Consider the following 21,280-nt stretch of genomic DNA (forward strand, 5'->3'; position numbering starts at 1 on the left):
GACTATTAAAGCCACTCTGTTAGATGTGACCAGACTATTAAAGCCACTCTGTTAGATGTGACCAGACTATTAAAGCCACTCTGTTAGATGTGACCAGACTATTAAAGCCACTCTGTTAGATGTGACCAGACTATTAAAGCCACTCTGTTAGATGTGACCAGACTATTAAAGCCACCCTGTTAGATATAAATCATCAGAGGACCAGCGATTGGAGCAAATGCATCATGTTGAAATGGCACTCAATATTGTGTAGTCTTTGAGGAATGACACACACACAGGAAACACAGAGCCAGAGTTAGAAAATGACAATTTATTAACAGTGTGTATACATTGAAACTGATTCCATATTCAGCTCATGTTTTGAAATAAAACATTTGTATTTGAGTCCTGCTTTGTACTAATTTGATTTCATGTGACAAACAAAAACAGTCTGAAGCTTAGTTTCCACCTGATTGGTTTGGTAGAAGACAAAAAACGCTGCGCACGTTTGGGGCGTGGGACGTCCTCTACAATAATATGCCTGCTCTAAATTATTTTGACCAGCAGGTGCCAATAGTGTACACTGTGTTGATCAAAGCGTTGAGTAATGTGCCTATTTTTGACACGATTGGCTGGAAAACCGAAACGCTTCGCTTCCCAGTCACTACTCCCCTGTATGTATTTCATGGCTTTTCAGCAAGCCTCTCTGGGTAAAACCCTTCCCACACTGGGAGCATTGGAAAGGCTTCTCCCGTGTGTGTGTTATATTATGTTCTTTCAGGTGCCCTAACTGGATAAATTAGAATAATTTTCACACTGGGGGCAGTGATAAGGCTTCTTCCGTGTATGTGTTGTGTTCTTTCATGACCTTTCAGGCTCCCTATCTGGGTAAAACCTTTTCCACACTGAGAGCATTGGAAAGGCTTCTCCCCTGTGTGTGTTCTATCATGCTTTTTCAGGCTCCCCATCTGGGTAAAACCCTTTCCACACTGAGCGCATTGGAAAGGCTTTTCTACAGAGTGTGTTCTCTCATGTGATTTCAGGGTACCTGATTGGGCAAACGCCTTTCCACACTGAGAGCATTGGAAAGGCTTCTCTACAGAGTGTGTTCTCTCATGTGATTTCAAGGTACCTGATTGGGTAAAACTCTTACCACAATGGGAGCAGAGGTAGGGCTTCTCTCCAGTGTGTATTCTTTTATGTTTTTCCAGTTGCCCTAACTGTGTAAAACTCTTTTCACACTGGGAACAGTGGAAAGGCTTCTCTACTGAGTGTATTCTCTCGTGTTTTTTCAGGTTACTTGACATGGAGAATCTCTTTCCACACTGGGAGCAGTGGAAAGGCTTTTCACCTGGGTGCCTCCTCGCATGTGATTTCAGATACCCTAAATGGGTAAAACTCTTTCCACACTGAGAGCATTGGAAAGGTTTTTCTCCTGTGTGTATTCTCTTATGATCTTTCAGATGCGATGACTGCAAAAATCTCTTTCCACACTGAGAGCAGTGATGTTGTTTTGCTGGTGTGGGCGTCTCTGGGTCTGGTTCCCCTGAAGGACTCTTCTCGCTGTCAGAGTGAGAGTCTGGTCTCTCTCCTGTCAAAGACAATAGTATTTTGTTAAACAGAGAGACCTGAATAAAATCTCCACATTTTTAAACTGTCTCCCTATGAGCTTTAATCCAGTCTAGATCCCTTATTATAAAATGGGTAGTTTGGATCATGGATGCTGATTGGTTGGTAGCTGTTAGTTATTCACAATAATCCACTGGTAATACTTGTTAAGTTCCATTTTAATTATCCCTAAACATCCGCTGTCCCACAGCCCAGCAAGGCCATTTATAAACTAATCTCAACTGTCCCACAGCCCTGCCAGGCCATTTATAAACTAATCTCCACTGTCCCACAGCCCTGCCAGGCAATTCATAAAATAATCTCCACCGGAAAAAAAGCATATCAGCATACGGACATCATTAACCCATGGCTACTAGCCTAACATTTGGTTTGGAACAGAGGGACATCATTAACCCATGGCTACTAGCCTAACATTTGGTTTGTAACAGAAGAACATCATTAACCCATGGCTACTAGCCTAACATTTGGTTAGGAACAGAGGGACATCATAACCCATGGCTACTAGCCTAACATTTGGTTAGGAACAGAGGGACATCATTAACCCATGGCTACTAGCCTAACATTTGGTTAGGAACAGAGGGACATCATTAACCCATGGCTACTAGCCTAACATTTGGTTTGGAACAGAGGGACATCATTAACCCATGGCTACTAGCCTAACATTTGGTTTGGAACAGAGGGACATCATTAACCCATGGCTACTAGCCTAACATTTGGTTTGGAACAGAGGGACATCATTAACCCATGGCTACTAGCCTAACATTTGGTTAGGAACAGAGGGACATCATTAACCCATGGCTACTAGCCTAACATTTGGTTTGGAACAGAGGGACATCATTAACCCATGGCTACTAGCCTAACATTTGGTTTGGAACAGAGGGACATCATTAACATATGGCTACTAGCCTAACATTTGGTTTGTAACAGAAGAACATCATTAACCCATGGCTACTAGCCTAACATTTGGTTTGGAACAGAGGGACATCATTAACATATGGCTACTAGCCTAACATTTGGTTTGGAACAGCGGGACATCATTAACATATGGCTACTAGCCTAACATTTGGTTTGGAACAGAGGGACATCATTAACCCATGGCTACTAGCCTAACATTTGGTTTGGAACAGAGGGACATCATTAACCCATGGCTACTAGCCTAACATTTGGTTTGGAACAGAGGGACATCATTAACATATGGCTACTAGCCTAACATTTGGTTTGGAACAGAGGGACATCATTAACCCATGGCTACTAGCCTAACATTTGGTTTGTAACAGAAGAACATCATTAACATATGGCTACTAGCCTAACATTTGGTTTGGAACAGAGGGACATCATTAACCCATGGCTACTAGCCTAACATTTGGTTTGGAACAGAGGGACATCATTAACATATGGCTACTAGCCTAACATTTGGTTTGTAACAGAAGAACATCATTAACCCATGGCTACTAGCCTAACATTTGGTTTGGAACAGAGGGACATAATTAACATATGGCTACTAGCCTAACATTTGGTTTGGAACAGCGGGACATCCTTAACCCATGGCTACTAGCCTAACATTTGGTTTGGAACAGAGGGACATCATTAACATATGGCTACTAGCCTAACATTTGGTTTGGAACAGAGGGACATCATTAACCCATGGCTACTAGCCTAACATTTGGTTTGGAACAGAGGGACATCATTAACCCATGGCTACTAGCCTAACATTTGGTTTGGAACAGAGGGACATCATTAACCCATGGCTACTAGCCTAACATTTGGTTTGGAACAGAGGGACATCATTAACCCATGGCTACTAGCCTAACATTTGGTTTGGAACAGAGGGACATCATTAACCCATGGCTACTAGCCTAACATTTGGTTTGGAACAGAGGGACATCATTAACATATGGCTACTAGCCTAACATTTGGTTTGTAACAGAAGAACATCATTAACCCATGGCTACTAGCCTAACATTTGGTTTGGAACAGAGGGACATCATTAACATATGGCTACTAGCCTAACATTTGGTTTGGAACAGCGGGACATCATTAACATATGGCTACTAGCCTAACATTTGGTTTGGAACAGAGGGACATCATTAACCCATGGCTACTAGCCTAACATTTGGTTTGGAACAGAGGGACATCATTAACCCATGGCTACTAGCCTAACATTTGGTTTGGAACAGAGGGACATCATTAACATATGGCTACTAGCCTAACATTTGGTTTGGAACAGAGGGACATCATTAACCCATGGCTACTAGCCTAACATTTGGTTTGTAACAGAAGAACATCATTAACATATGGCTACTAGCCTAACATTTGGTTTGGAACAGAGGGACATCATTAACCCATGGCTACTAGCCTAACATTTGGTTTGGAACAGAGGGACATCATTAACATATGGCTACTAGCCTAACATTTGGTTTGTAACAGAAGAACATCATTAACCCATGGCTACTAGCCTAACATTTGGTTTGGAACAGAGGGACATAATTAACATATGGCTACTAGCCTAACATTTGGTTTGGAACAGCGGGACATCCTTAACCCATGGCTACTAGCCTAACATTTGGTTTGGAACAGAGGGACATCATTAACATATGGCTACTAGCCTAACATTTGGTTTGGAACAGAGGGACATCATTAACCCATGGCTACTAGCCTAACATTTGGTTTGGAACAGAGGGACATCATTAACATATGGCTACTAGCCTAACATTTGGTTTGGAACAGAGGGACATCATTAACATATGGCTACTAGCCTAACATTTGGTTTGGAACAGAGGGACATCATTAACCCATGGCTACTAGCCTAACATTTGGTTTGGAACAGAGGGACATCATTAACCCATGGCTACTAGCCTAACATTTGGTTTGGAACAGAGGGGAGTTGTATAAACCTTGCTATCTGCCTCTCCGACCTCCTGCAACTTTATAATATAATAATCATTATTTCATGAAAGCAATAAGGAAGTCAAACCCAAGTTATTATGAATAACACACCATTGTTTCCCTCCACTTTGTATCATGCCAGAACAAATCAAATCAAATTTGAATTGGTCACATACACATGGTTAGCAGATGTTAATGCGAGTGTAGCGAAATGCTTGCAGTACCTAGTTGTGTTTTCACTTCAGGATAATCCGCAGGTTCTCATGCCTTGTTGATTCAATAACCTGTGGGGCCGGTGTCTATATAACCTGTAATAACCTGTGGGGCCGGTGTCTATAGAACCTGTAATAACCTGTGGGGCCGGTGTCTATAGAACCTGTAATAACCTGTGGGGCCGGTGTCTATAGAACCTGTAATAACCTGTGGGGCCGGTGTCTATAGAACCTGTAATAACCTGTGGGGCCGGTGTCTATATAACCTGTAATAACCTGTGGGGCCGGTGTCTATATAACCTGTAATAACCTGTGGGGCCGGTGTCTATATAACCTGTAATAACCTGTGGGGCCGGTGTCTATAGAACCTGTAATAACCTGTGGGGCCGGTGTCTATATAACCTGTAATAACCTGTGGGGCCGGTGTCTATAGAACCTGTAATAACCTGTGGGGCCGGTGTCTATATAACCTGTAATAACCTGTGGGGCCGGTGTCTATAGAACCTGTAATAACCTGTGGGGCCGGTGTCTATAGAACCTGTAATAACCTGTGGGGCCGGTGTCTATAGAACCTGTAATAACCTGTGGGGCCGGTGTCTATAGAACCTGTAATAACCTGTGGGGCCGGTGTCTATAGAACCTGTAATAACCTGTGGGGCCGGTGTCTATAGAACCTGTAATAACCTGTGGGGCCGGTGTCTATAGAACCTGTAATAACCTGTGGGGCCGGTGTCTATAGAACCTGTAATAACCTGTGGGGCCGGTGTCTATAGAACCTGTAATAACCTGTGGGGCCGGTGTCTATATAACCTGTAATAACCTGTGGGGCCGGTGTCTATATAACCTGTAATAACCTGTGGGGCCTGTGTCTATAGAACACTTAATCCAAATGATCCTTCCATGTCTTCATGTCGAAATCAGACATGAGTTGGTGGTAATAACAGGATATATGATGTGGTATCATAGACATTTCAATCAGATCAGTCTGTCTTACCTTATAGTTAAATATGAAGGAGCTAACAACACCATAGATATTTCAATCAGATCAGTCTGTCTTACCTTATAGTTAAATATGAAGGAGCTAATAACACCATAGACATTTCAATCAGATCAGTCTGTCTTACCTTATAGTTAAATATGAAGGAGCTAACAACACCATAGATATTTCAATCAGATCAGTCTGTCTTACCTTATAGTTAAATATGAAGGAGCTAATAACACCATAGATATTTCAATCAGATCAGTCTGTCTTACCTTATAGCTAAAATATGAAGGATGTAAAGACACCATTTTGATTTTAAAAACAAATGACAGAGATTCAAAATCACATTTTGCTCTCATGGGATGTTGAGTATAGAGACTAAACAAAGCACTACACAACAATATAATGGGAAGTATTTCATCCAGTAATGTTTTTTTTGTGCTCGCCCACTCGTGTAGCTTTAAAGGTTGGCTTTGGGCACAAAAAAAACTGTCCAACTCCGCCTCTTTCTCAATGTTCTAACAGAAATGCCTTTGGTGGGTCATCGTTGTATCATTCTGGTCATGCGCGCCGCGACCGACGGAGCTAGTTCGTAAACTAAAAGGCTTTACAGACAATACGCAGAGGGCCGACGGAGCTTAGCGCAGTGTGGCGATGTCGTTTTTCGTTACAAAAGGGGCGGCTCCTTGTAATACGCTCCTTCATTCAAAGCAGTTTTTTTTTCTACCTGGAAATTGATACGCAACGTACCGTTCCACTGCGAAGATTGAGGGGCAGTATTGAGAGAGTTTTGCAACGGAAGATCCGCCCGTGTCTACGTCACATTTTTTCCGGTATCCCTTCTGGTATAAACACAGATGGACGTTCTGCTACTTTGCTTCTACTACGTGCCAGTGGTGGGAAAAGTACCCAATTGTCAAACTTGAGTAAAAGTAAAGATAACTTAATACAAAATTACTCAAGAAAAAGTGAACGTCGCCCAGTAAAATACTACTTGAGTAAAATAATTGTTTTAAATATACTTAAGTATCAAAAGTAAATGTAATTTCAAAAATAAAAGTATAAATCATTTCACATTCCTAATATTTAGCAAACCGGACAACACGATTTTAATTTTGTATTTTTTTATTTACGGATAGCCAGGGGTAAAATTGCAAACGAAGCATTTGTGTTTAGTGAGTCCGCCAGATAAGAGGCAGTAGGGATGACCAGGGATGTTCTCTTCATGTGCTTGAATTGGAAAATGTTCCTGCTGCTAAGCATTCATCATGTAAGGAGTACTTTTGGGGAAAAAGTATGCAGTGAAAAGTACATTATTTTGGATGTCAGGGAAAATGTATGCCGTAAAAAGTACATCGTTTTCTTTAGGAATTCGGTAGAGTAAAAGTTGTCAAAAAATCAATAGTAAAGTAAGGTACAGGTAGCCACAAAAACGACTTAAGTAGTACTTGAAAGTATTTTTACTTAAGTACTTTTGGAGGAGCGTCTGTGTGCGCTGGTGAGACAATACGAGAACCTTTACAACCCTTTGATGCGGACGTATTCAGACAAGCAAAAGACAACAGCTGGAGGGAGATATGACATTTGAACACCCATACTGATATCAAAGAAACATGGAGAAAGGTGATGTTTGCAATCCGAAAAGGGTAAAGGAGACGAGGAATAGTGGTGTGTGTGTCCCACTGACTGTCAGGCTTCGGGTTCACGTGAAACATCGTCAGACAGACACCAATATGCCAGATACGGTATGTAGTCATCATGCAGCCGGGTCTTTTTGTACAGTCACTGTGATCTGATGTTTAGCTAACCTACACGAAACTAAAATATAAACACAACACGTAATGTTCTATTGAAGAATGTTGTGATGTTCTATTGAAGAATATTGTGACGTTCTATTGAAGAATTAACTGATGTTCTATTGAAGAATGTTGTTAGTGAGTATTTTTCCTTTGCCAAGATCATCCATCCACCTGACAGGTGTGGCATATCAAGAAGCTGATTAAACAGCATGATCATTACACAGGTGCACCTTGTTCTGGGAACAATAAAAGGCCCCTCAACACAATGCTACAGATGTCAAATTTCTGGGGGGAGGGTGCAATTGGCATGCTAACTGCAGGAATGTCCACCAGAGCTTTTGCCAGATAATTGAATGTCCATTTCTCTACCATAAGCTACCTTCAACATTGTTTTAGAGAATTTGGCAGTATGCATGGGCAGGCATAAGCTACAGACAACAATTGCATTTTTTCAATGGCAATTTGAATGCACAGAGATACACTGATGAGATCCTGAGGCCCACTGTCGTGCCATTCATCGGCCGCCATCACCTCATGTTTCAGTATGATAATGCACGGTCCCATGTCGCAAATATCGGTAATTCCTGAAAGCTGAAAATGTCCCAGTTCCTCCATGGCCTGCATACTCACCAGACATGTCACTCATTGAACATGTTTGGGATGCTCTGGATCGACGTGCACAACAGTGTGTTCTAGTTCCCACCAATATCCAGAAACTTCACACAGGCAATGAAGAGGAGTGGGACAACATTCCACAATCAACAGCCTGATCAACTCTATGTGAAGGAGATGTGTCACGCTGCATGAGGCAAATGGTGCTCACACCAGATACTGACTGGTTTTCTGACCCACACCCCTACCTTTTATTTAAGGTATCTGTGACCAACAGATGCATATCTGTATTCCCAGTCATGTGACATCCATACATTAGGGCCTAATGAATTTATTTCAATTGACTGATTTCCTAATATGAAATGTAACTCAGTAAAATCTTTGAAATTGTTGTGTGTTGCGTTTATTTTTGTTCATCACGTGAAATCAGCTCTTTTCTGGATGGGAGAAATTGTGAGTGTGAAATATTCAGTGCCTGTGTTATCATAGGATTATGCTTGTAGGTGCTGGAGGGTGGGATTTTGAGGGCCCATCCACAAGTGGTTCATCGCCCCTTGATTCATCACCTCTCCGGCCCCTCTCCCCAACGTCCCTTCTCACCAACACCCAGCCCACATCCAGGTGTACCCGTGCCCTCTGCAACTCCATCAACCTCCACCACATCTCCCAGGACCCAGCTCCTCCCATGGCAAGAAGAGGAACACAGCGGAGGATCCTTTGGACACGAACATTGATGACAAAAAGTTCTGTTTTTATTCATATCAATAAATGATCATATTATATGGAAACGTAGAAAGACACGCATATGTTAATCAGTGCAGATATTTGGGCTCCCGAGTGGCGCAGCGGGTCTAAGGCACTGCATCTCAGTGCAAGAGGCGCCACTACAGTCCCTGGTTCGAATCCAGGCTGTATCACATCCGGCCGTGATTGGGAGTCCCATAGGGCGGCGCACAATTGGCCCAGTGTCGTCCGGGTTTGGCAAGGGGTAGGCCGCCATTGTAAATAAGAATTTGTTCTTAACTAACTTGCCTAGGTAAATAAAATCAAAAATGTTTAATGATTGAGAATGCAAAAAAACTTACTGCACATCTGCATTTAGGAAATCAGTCAAACAAACAGATAATATCACAATAAGCAGCTAGGTCCAAACTGCTCCTACATGGTGTAACAGTACTGAGTAGGTCCAAACTGCTCCTACACGGTGTAACAGTGCTGAGTAGGTCCAAACTGCTCCTACACGGTGTAACAGTACTGAGTAGGTCCAAACTGCTTCTACACGGTGTAACAGTACTGAGTAGGTCCAAACTGCTCCTACACGGTGTAACAGTACTGAGTAGGTCCAAACTGCTCCTACACAGTGTAACAGTACTGAGTAGGTCCAAACTGCTCCTACACGGTGTAACAGTACTGAGTAGGTCCAAACTGCTCCTACACGGTGTAACAGTACTGAGTAGGTCCAAACTGCTCCTACACGGTGTAACAGTACTGAGTAGGTCCAAACTGCTCCTACACGGTGTAACAGTGCTGAGTAGGTCCAAACTGCTCCTACACGGTGTAACAGTACTGAGTAGGTCCAAACTGCTCCTACACGGTGTAACAGTACTGAGTAGGTCCAAACTGCTCCTACACGGTGTAACAGTACTGAGTAGGTCCAAACTGCTCCTACATGGTGTAACAGTACTGAGTAGGTCCAAACTGCTCCTACACGGTGTAACAGTACTGAGCTGCGTTCAGTACAAACAAAAGCAGTGGAACGATCAATTAACATAAATAGGTGCTGTACTGAGCAACCAGTTGAAAAATCATTGGGTTCAAAATGTACTGCTGCCCTTAATGCGTCACTCATTGCTTCAAGCCACACCCACCAACCGGAGCGAACCAACAATTCCTCAAAGTCTGTTCAATACCTTTTTCTAAAGAGCTAATTGACCGAAGTTGGGGGGGGGGGGGGGGCACAGGACCGAGTTTGGGAAACCCTGCTCTAAGTGATTGGTATTCTGACTGACATGTTGTGTTATCTACCTTCCAGCCATCCATTCACCCACTCAGAAGACCTCTAGTGATGTTCTGACTGACATGTTGTGTTGTGTTATCTACCTTCCAGCCATCCATTCACCCACTCAGAAGACCTCTAGTGATGTTCTGACTGACATGTTGTGTTGTCTACCTTCCAGCCATCCATTCACCCACTCAGAAGAGACCTCTAGTGATGTTCTGTCTGACATGTTGTGTTATCTACCTTCCAGCCATCCATTCACCCACTCAGAAGACCTCTAGTGATGTTCTGACTGACATGTTGTAAACCAAACAACTAAATGTCCTGAGGTTTTAAGGTTAGAATCAAGAAATACACACAATATTCATCCATTTTATAATTTACATTTTATAATATCCAAATCATATCATGAACATGTAAGGTTTCTTACATGTATCCAATATATCAGTGTAGAATCAAAATAAAATACATTTTAAAATTGTCTCAAAACTAAAACAGGCCTATTCTAATGTGGCATAAAACAACAGTCAAACAAGTCAGAACACTCCCTGTCTATGCTATGATGTGATTTCAGGTCTTCTGTCTGGGAAAATGTATTTTTTATTTAACAACCTGATATTCATTACGCAATGGGAACATGGGTACACACATCTCCAGAGTGTTTTCTCTTCTTATGTTTGCGCAGACTTCCTAAATGGAAAAAATCTTTTCCACACAGGGAGCAATGGTAAGGTATCTCTCCTGTGTGTGTTCTCTCATGTGATTTTAGGTCATGTGATCGTGAAAATCTCTTTCTGCAATGGGCACAGGGGTAAGGCTTTTCTCCTGTGTGTGTCCTCTCATGTGATTTTAGGTCCTGTGACCGTGAGAATCTCTTTCCACAATGGGCACAGGGGTAAGGCTTTTCTCCTGTGTGTATTCTATTATGTTTGTTCAGGCTCCCTGACTGCGCAAAACTCTTTTCACACTGGGAGCAGTGGTATGGTTTCTCCCCTGTGTGTGTCCTCTCGTGTGATTTTAGATCCTGTGATCCTGAAAATCTCTTTGGACAATAGGCACAGGGATAAGGCTTTTCTCCTGTGTGTATTCTATTATGTTTGTTCAGGCTCCCTAACTGGGTAAAACTCTTTTCACATTGGGAGCAGTGGTATGGTTTCTCCCCTGTGTGTGTCCTCTCATGTGATTTTAGTTGCTGTGATCGTGAAAATCTCTTTCCACACTGGGAACATTGGAAAGACTTTTCTCCTGAGTGTTTCCTTTCATGCTCTTTCAGGCTTCCTAACTGGGTGAAACTCTTTCCACACAAGGAGCAATGGTATGGTTTCTCCCCTGTGTGTGTCCTCTCATGCTCCTTCAGCTTATCTAACGACCTAAAATTATTTCCACAATGGGAACAACAGTAAGGCTTTTCTCCTGTGTGTATTCTATTATGTTTGTTCAGGCTCCATAACTGGGTAAAACTCTTTCCACACTGGGAGCAGAGAAAAGGTTTCTCCCTTGTGTGTGTCCTCTGATGTATTTTTAGGTACCGTGACAACTTAAAACTCTTATTACACTGGGAGCAGTCGAGTCGTCTCACTGGTTTGGGAGTCTCTGGGTCTGGTTCCCCTGAAGCACTCTTACTGCTGTCAGAGTGAGAGTCTGGTCTCTCTCCTGCCAAAGACAGAGTATTTAGTTAAACAGAGAGACCTGAATGAAACCTCCACATGATAAAACTCTCTTCCTATGAGGTTTAATCTAGACTCATTATAAACCGTACATTTGGATCCTTGATGCCGATTGGTTAATTGCCGTTAGTTATTCACAATACTGCCCGGGTAATGGCTGTTAACAGTTCCATTTGAATTATTCCTACACATCCACTGTCCCACAGCCCTGCCAGGAAATTCCTCAACTAATCTCCACTGGAAAAAAAACATCTAGACATTATTACCCCATGCTTCTAGTCAAATATTTGGTTTGTAACAGAAGGGACTTGTTCAAACCCTTTGCTATCCGCCTCTCTGACCTCTGCATTTTGTTTGTACAGAAAATATGTATAGAACTTATTGTGGGGATTTATTATTCAATAGAAATGTATGAAAATATGTATTTATGCAAATGTAATCTCCCTTTACTTGCTATAATGACAGATAGTGGCCAATTGTTGGGTTGTTACTAGAACGGTACATAAGGGGTTAAGATGGGGCTAGAATGGTACATAAGGGATTAAGATGGGGCTAGAACGGTACATAAGGGGTTAAGGTTAGATGGGGCTAGAATGGTACATAAGGGGGTTAAGGTTAGATGGGGCTAGAATGGTACATTAGGGGTTAAGGTTAGATGGGGCTAGAATGGTACATAAGGGGGTTAAGTTAAGATGGGGCTAGAATGGTACATAAGGGGGTTAAGATGGGGCTAGAATGGTACATAAGGGGTTAAGGTTAGATGGGGCTAGAATGGTACATAAGGGGGTTAAGGTTAGATGGGGCTAGAATGGTACATTAGGGGTTAAGGTTAGATGGGGCTAGAACGGTACATAAGGGGGTTAAGGTTAGATGGGGCTAGAATGGTACATTAGGGGTTAAGGTTAGATGGGGCTAGAATGGTACATAAGGGGTTAAGTTAATTATCATGTAAACACCTTATTCTGCGTTCCAGCTGTGCATGTGCTAGCACCAGCCGAGCCAGCCTTTAGCACGAGTGAAGTGAGTCCTGAAACAACTAAATGTTTGCGTCTCAGAAGTCGTTTTCACATAACGTTACACAGTATATGTCTGAACTCAGAATCAAATATGCTTCACAAAAATACCATAATAGCTGTGGCAGAAGATATATATTGAAAAGGCGATATTTCTGCATTTATCAGTGCCATCAGGTAAACTGAGTTCAGATGTGTCCATGTAAACAAGATTATTACAGCCATTTTTGTTTCAGAAAGGTATTTTGTCTAGGGATACAAATTTCGATTAATTTTGATGTCGGCTAACCCACCCTCATTAAGCGGTCAACAAACTGTTACATTTTTTTCCCCAAACAGTAAAATGATGTGACAACAAGAAAATACTATCAGAGATCTGTATATTATGACAAGATTCTCAAGTCTCCGCTCTAACAATGGGAGTTGTCCCAATGGCGTGAAGGCAGGCGACCAGTTCTGGTCCAAAATAAGCCGATATATGCCCAATGCATTTCTTTTGACAAGAGTGAAACCTCTCGCTTCACTTCTTCCTCTCTGATGCTATTGAGATGGAAAATGTTATGTTTGTGCTTTTCTAATAACCAATGTCTGTGTTCATGTAAGTGACTGATTGAACGAATCCTCACTATCAGTATCTGCAATTTGGCAATACGCCCAGACCCTTGTTTTGAGAACGAAAGGGATATCTCAGTTTCAAGGTCTCAGCTTGGAGAGAAGAAGCCTCGTGAGGTATTGGTCTGTCACATGCATGAACCAAACGTTAATGATGAATTAACTGTGAATGACGAATAAGCTAAATCATGCAAATATAACTTGTCTGTGTTAGCAGTATATAAGAGATCTAACAGGACTGCCCCGGAGGAGCTCCCTGCAGACCGGTACTTTATGCATTTCAGTTTGACTGTGACCTTTCCAGCTTGCTGTTAATAAACAATGATTCATTTCAGGTTGACTGTGACCTCTCCATCTTGCTGTTAATAAATAATGATTCATTTCAGGTTGACTGTGACCTCTCCAGCTTGCTGTTAATAAACAATGATTCATTTCAATCATCATCATGTAGTAACCCCCAAAAAATTGTTAAATCAAAATATATTTTATATTTGAGATTCTTCAAATAGCCACCCTTTGCCTTGACAACTTTGCACACTCTTGGCATTCTCTCAACCAGCTTCATGAGGTAGTCACCTGGAATGCATGGTTACTACATGATTCCATATATGTTATTTCATAGTTTTGATGTTTTCACTATTATTCTACAATGTAGAAAATAGTAAAAATAAAGAAAAACCCTTGAATGAGTAGGTGTTCTAAAACTTTGACCGGTAGTGTATATATGACGATGTCTTAACAATGGAGGGCCGTTTGATTCATCCACCGTCTTAACGATGGAGGGTCATTTGATTCATCCACCGTCTTAACGATGGAGGGTCATTTGATTCATCCACCGTCTTAACGATGGAGGGTCATTTGATTCAACCACCACCTTCTTAATGATGGAGGGTCATTTGATTCAACCACCACCTTCTTAATGATGGAGGGTCATTTGATTCATCCACCAACTTAAGGATGGAGGGTCATTTGATTCAACCACCACCTTCTTAATGATGGAGGGTCATTTGATTCATCCACCGTCTTAACGATGGAAGTGCCTGAGACAATGGGCCTCAGGGTCTTGTCATGGTATCTCTGTGCATTCAAATTGCTATCGATAAAATGCAATTCCTTGACATCAGCAAACCGCTCGCCCACAAACGACGCCATAAACGCTACGCTGTCTGCCCGATACAGTTGAAACTGGAATTTATCAGTGTAGAGCACACTTCTCCAGCGTGCCAGACGCCAATGAAGGTGAGCATTATTCCACTGGAGTCGGTTACGATGCCGAACCGCAGTCAGGTCAAGACCCTGGTGAGGATGATGAGCATGCAGATGAGCTTCCCTGAGACGCTTTCTGACAGTTTGTGCAGAAATTCTTTGGTTGTGCACAGTTTCCCACAGTTTCATCAGCTTTCCGGGTGGCTGGTCTCATACGATCCCACAGGTGAAGAAGCTGGACGTGGAGGTCCTGGGCTGGCATGGTTACACGTAGTCCGCGGGTGTGAGGCCGGTTGGAAGTACTGCCATATTCTCTAAAGCAAAGTTGGAGGCGGCTTATGGTAGAGAAATTAACATTCAATTTTCTGGCAACAGCTCTGGTGGATATTCCTGCAGTCAACAAGCCAGTTGCACGCTCACTCAAAACTCAAAACTTGAGTGTTGTGTGACAAAACTGCACACTTTAGAATGGTCTGTTATTTTCCCCAGCACAAGGTGCGCTTGTGTAATGATCAGGCTGTTTAACAAATGACACACTTGTCAGGTGGATGGATTATCTTGGGAAAGGAGAAATGCTCACTAACAGGGATGTAAACAAATTTGTGCACAACATTATAGAGAAATAACATTTCTGGGATCTTTTATATTAGTTCATGAAACATGGGACCAACACTTTACATGTTGCGTTTATACACTGCTCAAAAAAATAAAGGGAACACTTAAACAACACAATGTAACTCCAAGTCAATCACACTTCTGTGAAATCAAACTGTCCACTTAGGAAGCAACACTGATTGACAATAAATTTCACATGCTGTTGTGCAAATGGAATAGACAACAGGTGGAAATTATAGGCAATTAGCAAGACACCCCCAATAAAGGAGTGGTTCTGCAGTTGGGGACCACAGACCACTTCTCAGTTCCTATGCTTCCTGGCTGATGTTTTGGTCACTTTTGAATGCTGGCGGTGCTTTCACTCTAGTGGTAGCATGAGACGGAGTCTACAACCCACACAAGTGGCTCAGGTAGTGCAGCTCATCCAGGATGGCACATCAATGCCAGCTGTGGCAAGAAGGTTTGCTGTGTCTGTCAGCGTAGTGTCCAGAGCATGGAGGCGCTCCCAGGAGACAGGCCAGTACATCAGGAGACGTGGAGGAGGCCGTAGGAGGGCAACAACCCAGCAGCTGGACCGCTACCTCCGCCTTTGTGCAAGGAGGAGCAGGAGAAGCACTGCCAGAGCCCTGCAAAATGACCTCCAGCAGGCCACAAATGTGCATGTGTCTGCTCAAACGGTCAGAAACAGACTCCATGAGGGTGGTATGAGGGCCCGACGTCCACAGGTGGGGGTTGTGCTTACAGCCCAACACCGTGCAGGACGTTTGGCATTTGCCAGAGAACACCAAGATTGGCACATTCGCCACCGGCGCCCTGTGCTCTTCACAGATGAAAGCAGGTTCACACTGAGCACGAGACAGACGTGACAGAGTCTGGAGACGCCGTGGAGAACGTTCTGCTGCCTGCAACATCCTCCAGCATGACCGGTTTGGCGGTGGGTCAGTCTTGGTGTGGGGTGGCATTTCTTTGGGGGGCCGCACAGCCCTCCATGTGCTCGCCAGAGGTAGCCTGACTGCCATTAGGTACCGAGATGAGATCCTCAGACCCCTTGTGAGACCATATGCTGGTGCCGTTGGCCCTGGGTTCCTCCTAATGCAAGACAATGCTAGACCTCATGTGGCTGGAGTGTGTCAGTAGTTCCTGCAAGTGGAAGGCATTGATGCTATGGACTGGCCTGCCCGTTCCCCAGACCTGAATCCAATTGAGCACATCTGGGACATCATGCCTCGCTCCATCCACCAACGCCACGTTGCACCACAGATTGTCCAGGAGTTGGCGGATGCTTTAGTCCAGGCCTGGGAGGAGATCCCTCAGGAGACCATCCGCCACCTCATCAGGAGCATGCCCAGGCGTTGTAGGGAGGTCATACAGGCACGTGGAGGCCACACACACTACTGAGCCTCATTTTGACTTGTTTTAAGGACATTACATCAAAGTTGGATCAGCCTGTAGTGTGGTTTTCCACTTTAATTTTGAGTGTGACTCCAAATCCAGACCTCCATGGGTTGATAAATTGGATTTCCATTGATTATTTTTGTGTGATTTTGTTGTCAGCACATTCAACTATGTAAAGAAAAAAGTATTTAATAAGATTATTTCTTTCATTCAGATCTAGTATGTGTTGTTTATGTGTTCCCTTTATTTTTTTGAGCAGTATATTTTGTTCAGTCTTTGATAAGATGCACAAATCAACATTTCTGAAAAATCAGTAACGGAATTTCTGCAATTGAATTGCCTACAATGGGAAATCATAGTATTCACAAACCACAGTTGGGTTCACAAGTTTGGACAGTAGAGTAGAGTACAGTACAGTAGAGTACAGTACAGTAGAGTAGAGTACAGCACAGTACAGTAGAGTACAGCACAGTAGAGTACAGTAGAGTACAGTAGAGTAGAGTACAGTAGAGTAGAGTACAGCACAGTACAGTAGAGTACAGTAGAGTACAGCACAGTAGAGTACAGTAGAGTAGAGTACAGCACAGTACAGTAGAGTACAGTACAGTAGAGTAGAGTACAGTACAGTAGAGTGCAGTAGAGTACAGTACAGTAGAGTACAGTACAGTAGAGTACAGTACAGTAGAGTGCAGTAGAGCACAGTACAGTAGAGTACAGTACAGTAGAGTACAGTACAGTAGAGCACAGTACAGTAGAGCAGAGTACAGTAGAGTACAGTAGAGTACAGTACAGTAGAGTAGAGTACAGTAGAGCACAGTACAGAAGAGTACAGTAGAGTACAGTAGAGTGCAGTAGAGCACAGTACAGTAGAGCAGAGTACAGTAGAGTACAGTAGAGTACAGTACAGTAGAGCAGAGTACAGTAGAGTACAGTACAGAAAAGTGGAGTATAGCTCAGTATAGTAGAGTTGAGTAGAGTTCATTACACACTAGAGTTGAACACACTATAATGTGTGTTATTGTACCGTACTGAGCTCTATTGTACTAAACTCTGTTTTCCATCATCGCTGGCCGTCGGCTAATCAGCCAGTTACACTCATTTTCAGCCCACTATTTTACCCACTTCATATTACTAGGTATACTTTTCATCTAACAGTTTTAACTGGCTAGTCTGTCGAGCCCTCTCCTGCTAGAATGAACAATATGCATATTCTAGCCATCTATTGAGAGGAGAGGCACCTCACAAAGTGAATGTCGACAGGGAATCGTAGTCTGTACCCCTCCCGGTACAATCTGTGTGCTCTGTAGACAGAGGAGGGAGAGAGCTTCAACGTCCCATGTCATAGAAGTGGTAATGATGATTTGAAATCCAGTAGGGAATCAACTAAATGTATATAAAATGTATTAATTTGCCCAAGTTGATCACAAGACATGAACAGAATGCATCAGTGATTCGTATTTCCTGTAACTTTCTGAAGAGGCAACGTGTGTGTGTGGTCCGCACGTCTACCACTTTGTATAGCCGTTAGCGATGATGCTAACGTTAATGAAAACAGTCTTCTGGTAGAATGTCTGTGTGTGTGTGGTCCGCACGTCTACCACTTTGTATAGCCGTTAGCGATGATGCTAACGTCTTCTGGTAGATGGAAAGGCTTTCCCAAAAACCTTCTTAATTAAATGTTTACTCCAAAAGTAGCCTCTGCTTACACGGCAGAATGGTATCATGATTATTGTCATCAATCCAGTGGGTATTTGTTTCACTAACTCTACCATCACATGTGAGCTACAAAAACACAGCTAAATGAATAGCCTCTTGCCAGGTGCATTAATTAAAGGGTAACTACAGCCCAAAATGTTATTTAAAACATTTTCCCAGACATAAAATATATATTTTTTTTTTGTAAAAGGGTGATTTTGAAAGCGAAAATGGCCAATTTCTCAGTCTGAGTATCACAGAAACTCAAAACGTTGAATGAATAACATGGAATGGATGAAATGTATCAAAATAACTATTCAAAAGATGAAAAACATACAAAATCATATTTGTAAACATAAAATTTGGCAGAAAATGGGAATTTAAAACATCAACTTGTGTTACAAAAGGTTATGAAAAGAAACAGTGTTACTGTTTCACAGAAATTGTCATTTTTCCATAATTTCCAACATTGGGAATGTTGGTGCTTTTAGACTGAGCTAACATATGGAATTGTTTTAAGATGGTTATGCCGTTGATCATTTAGCAATTTGATTTATAATTATAGGGCCCCTTTAGGTATCCCCCCAAAATATTTAAACATTATTTGATTAAATATTGAATTTGGCCTTTATTACTATAGCCCATAGAAACGCATTGAATAACACATTCATAAATGGCAAAAAAAAGACGGTCAAAATGTTTATTAATAAGGAATAAGGTTTTGAAGTGTCTGTCCTAGATCTAGCAGAACACAAAACTACCTCCATACATCCATTCATTTGTATGGGTTACCTTCAGATGAAGGTTTAATATCTATATATTTGTATGGGTTTAATATCTATATATTTGTATGGGTTACCTTCAGATGAAGGTAACCCATGTCCTCTTCATCATTTGAAATCACACATGAGAAGATTTTCGCTTTTTTTTGTGATGTCAAGCATAGACACTGAGCAAAGCACTACAGAAAGAGATATACAGATGTTAACAAATGTTGTGAAAAATATAACGGGAAGCATTTGATCCACAAACGTTTTGTTGGCCGCCCCCCCACTCTTTGTAGCTTTCACAATTCCTACAGTACAGGACTATTAGTGTAGAACTTCAGTAGAATGCCCCTTTAAAACCACACAGTAGTTCAACAACTGCAGAGTTTGTACCCCTGTTTTTAAGATATTACTCACTGTTGTTAATCAGATCTCCTGTCTCCTCCTCCTCTTCTTCTTCTTCCAATGTGACAGTAATCTCCCCCACTTCCTTCATTCCAAAAATATCTGCCTCTTCTTTCACTGTGACAGTCATCTCCCCCAATCCAAATACTGCATCCTCCTCTTTCTCCTCTTCTTTTACTGTAACATCCTCCTCCTCTTTCACTCTGAACGCTTCTTCACCTTCTGTCAATTTAACGTCTTTCTCTTCTTCTTTCACTGTAACAGCCTCACCCTCTGCTTCTTTTTTTACTGTGACATCCTCTTCTTCCTTCTCCTCTTTCACGACAACGTTCAGCCCCAGAGCTTCTTTCTCCGTCCAGCAGATCCCCTCTTCAGAAGGGGAGTCGTTCAGTGAGCTCATGGTTGGGATGTTAGCTAGATAACTAGTTAGCATTAGTGACTAGACTAGCACTACTGCTAATTTACTCAGCCAGCTAGCTGACTAACAACAACGTAAATATTAAATTGGGTAACTAACTAGTAGATACGACTAGTGTGTTTAAAACACTGTGGCTAATATACACCGAAAGCATTTAAAGAGCTGCAATGTTTTCGGCTATGTTGGCTAAAAGCTACCGAGGTGGATAACTCGCCGTTGTTGTTGAAGCGTCCCGTCCATTAGATTATACGTCACACCGGCAGCATTGCCTGAAACAGGCACATCGCCATCTGCTGGGTGGGAGGGTAACAGTCAAGGGAAATGTTTATTTTATTTTTAGACAAAAAGTAGGTTTTCATTTATTTCATGATTGTTACGGATACAGGTATCCTGTGTGTGTGTGTGTGTGTATCCTGTATGTGTGTTTCTTGTCTCTCCTTCTCCCCTCACAGGTGACAATCATCACTCCCCAATCAGTCATCAATCAGTCCCCAATCAGAAGACACCTGTTCCTTTTCCCTCAACCTATCACAGTCCCTTTCCCTTGGTTTAAAAACCCAGTCAGTTGTTTTCTCCCCAGCTCATTCTCACTCTGAGATCAATCTTTGTGTTCATTCTCGCAATCGCTCCCTCGCTGTGTGTCCCTCTCTCTGTATTGATCTCTTTTGTTTTTGCAACTGCATGTCACATTTGTCCGGTAATCCTGTGAGTATTGTTTTGTTGTTTGTTTGTTTGGTGGGAAAAGGGGGTACCAAGACAAGTCGCCCATGGGCATACATTACCCGTAGGAATACTGTGTCTAAGTACCCTAGTTAGAACTGGGCGGACCACCCTCTGTATTTTTGGTTAGTTAGCTAGCTGTTGTGGAAATAGGCTAGTCTAGCTTAGGGGTGTTTTGGATTATTGTTTCTTTGCTTGGGTCCAGCTCAGCCCCTTTTCTCACACCCCATTACCGTGTGTTTATAAATAAACCATTAGAGTTTGATGGTAGATTGTAGTTGTCTGTGGTTATTGGTTCTCACTGTTTCTTATCACTATTATAATTTGCATGATTTATGTTACGGTCTCGTTGCCATCCCCCCTAGACTGCAGGGCCAAAGGGATTCGTAACAATGATATAATATCATTATATTGTTACGTACAAAGAGAAGCATGTGTTGATTAGTGAATATCTTTAATGAGTGAGAATTTAAAACACCCTACCATACATCTGCCTTTAGGACATCAATGAAACAAACAGATAATATCCCAATAAGGTAGCTAGGTCCAAATGGTATAACAGTACTGAGTAGGTCCGAACTGCTCCTACATGGTGTAACAGTACTGAGTAGGTCCATACTGCTCCTACACGGTGTAACAGTACTGAGTAGGTCCAAACTGCTCCTACAC

General features: G+C 42.3%; 1 protein-coding gene across 1 annotated transcript in view; it reads right to left on the reverse strand.

Annotated features, from left to right (window-relative positions):
- Positions 1-295: 295 nt before the first annotated feature.
- Positions 296-21,280, reverse strand: part of LOC115178568 (zinc finger protein 239) — a 39,995-nt gene continuing 19,010 nt past the window's right edge. The window contains exons 5-6 of the mRNA XM_029739823.1: positions 19,486-19,503; positions 296-1,570 (exon numbers count right to left, since the gene is read on the reverse strand). Coding sequence (XP_029595683.1) covers positions 747-1,570; positions 19,486-19,503 — 842 coding nt within the window. The 3' untranslated portion in view covers positions 296-746. The remainder of the gene's footprint in view (positions 1,571-19,485; positions 19,504-21,280) is intronic.

The sequence above is a fragment of the Salmo trutta genome, chromosome 38 (genome assembly GCF_901001165.1).
Source record: "Salmo trutta chromosome 38, fSalTru1.1, whole genome shotgun sequence".
Taxonomy (NCBI): domain Eukaryota; kingdom Metazoa; phylum Chordata; class Actinopteri; order Salmoniformes; family Salmonidae; genus Salmo; species Salmo trutta.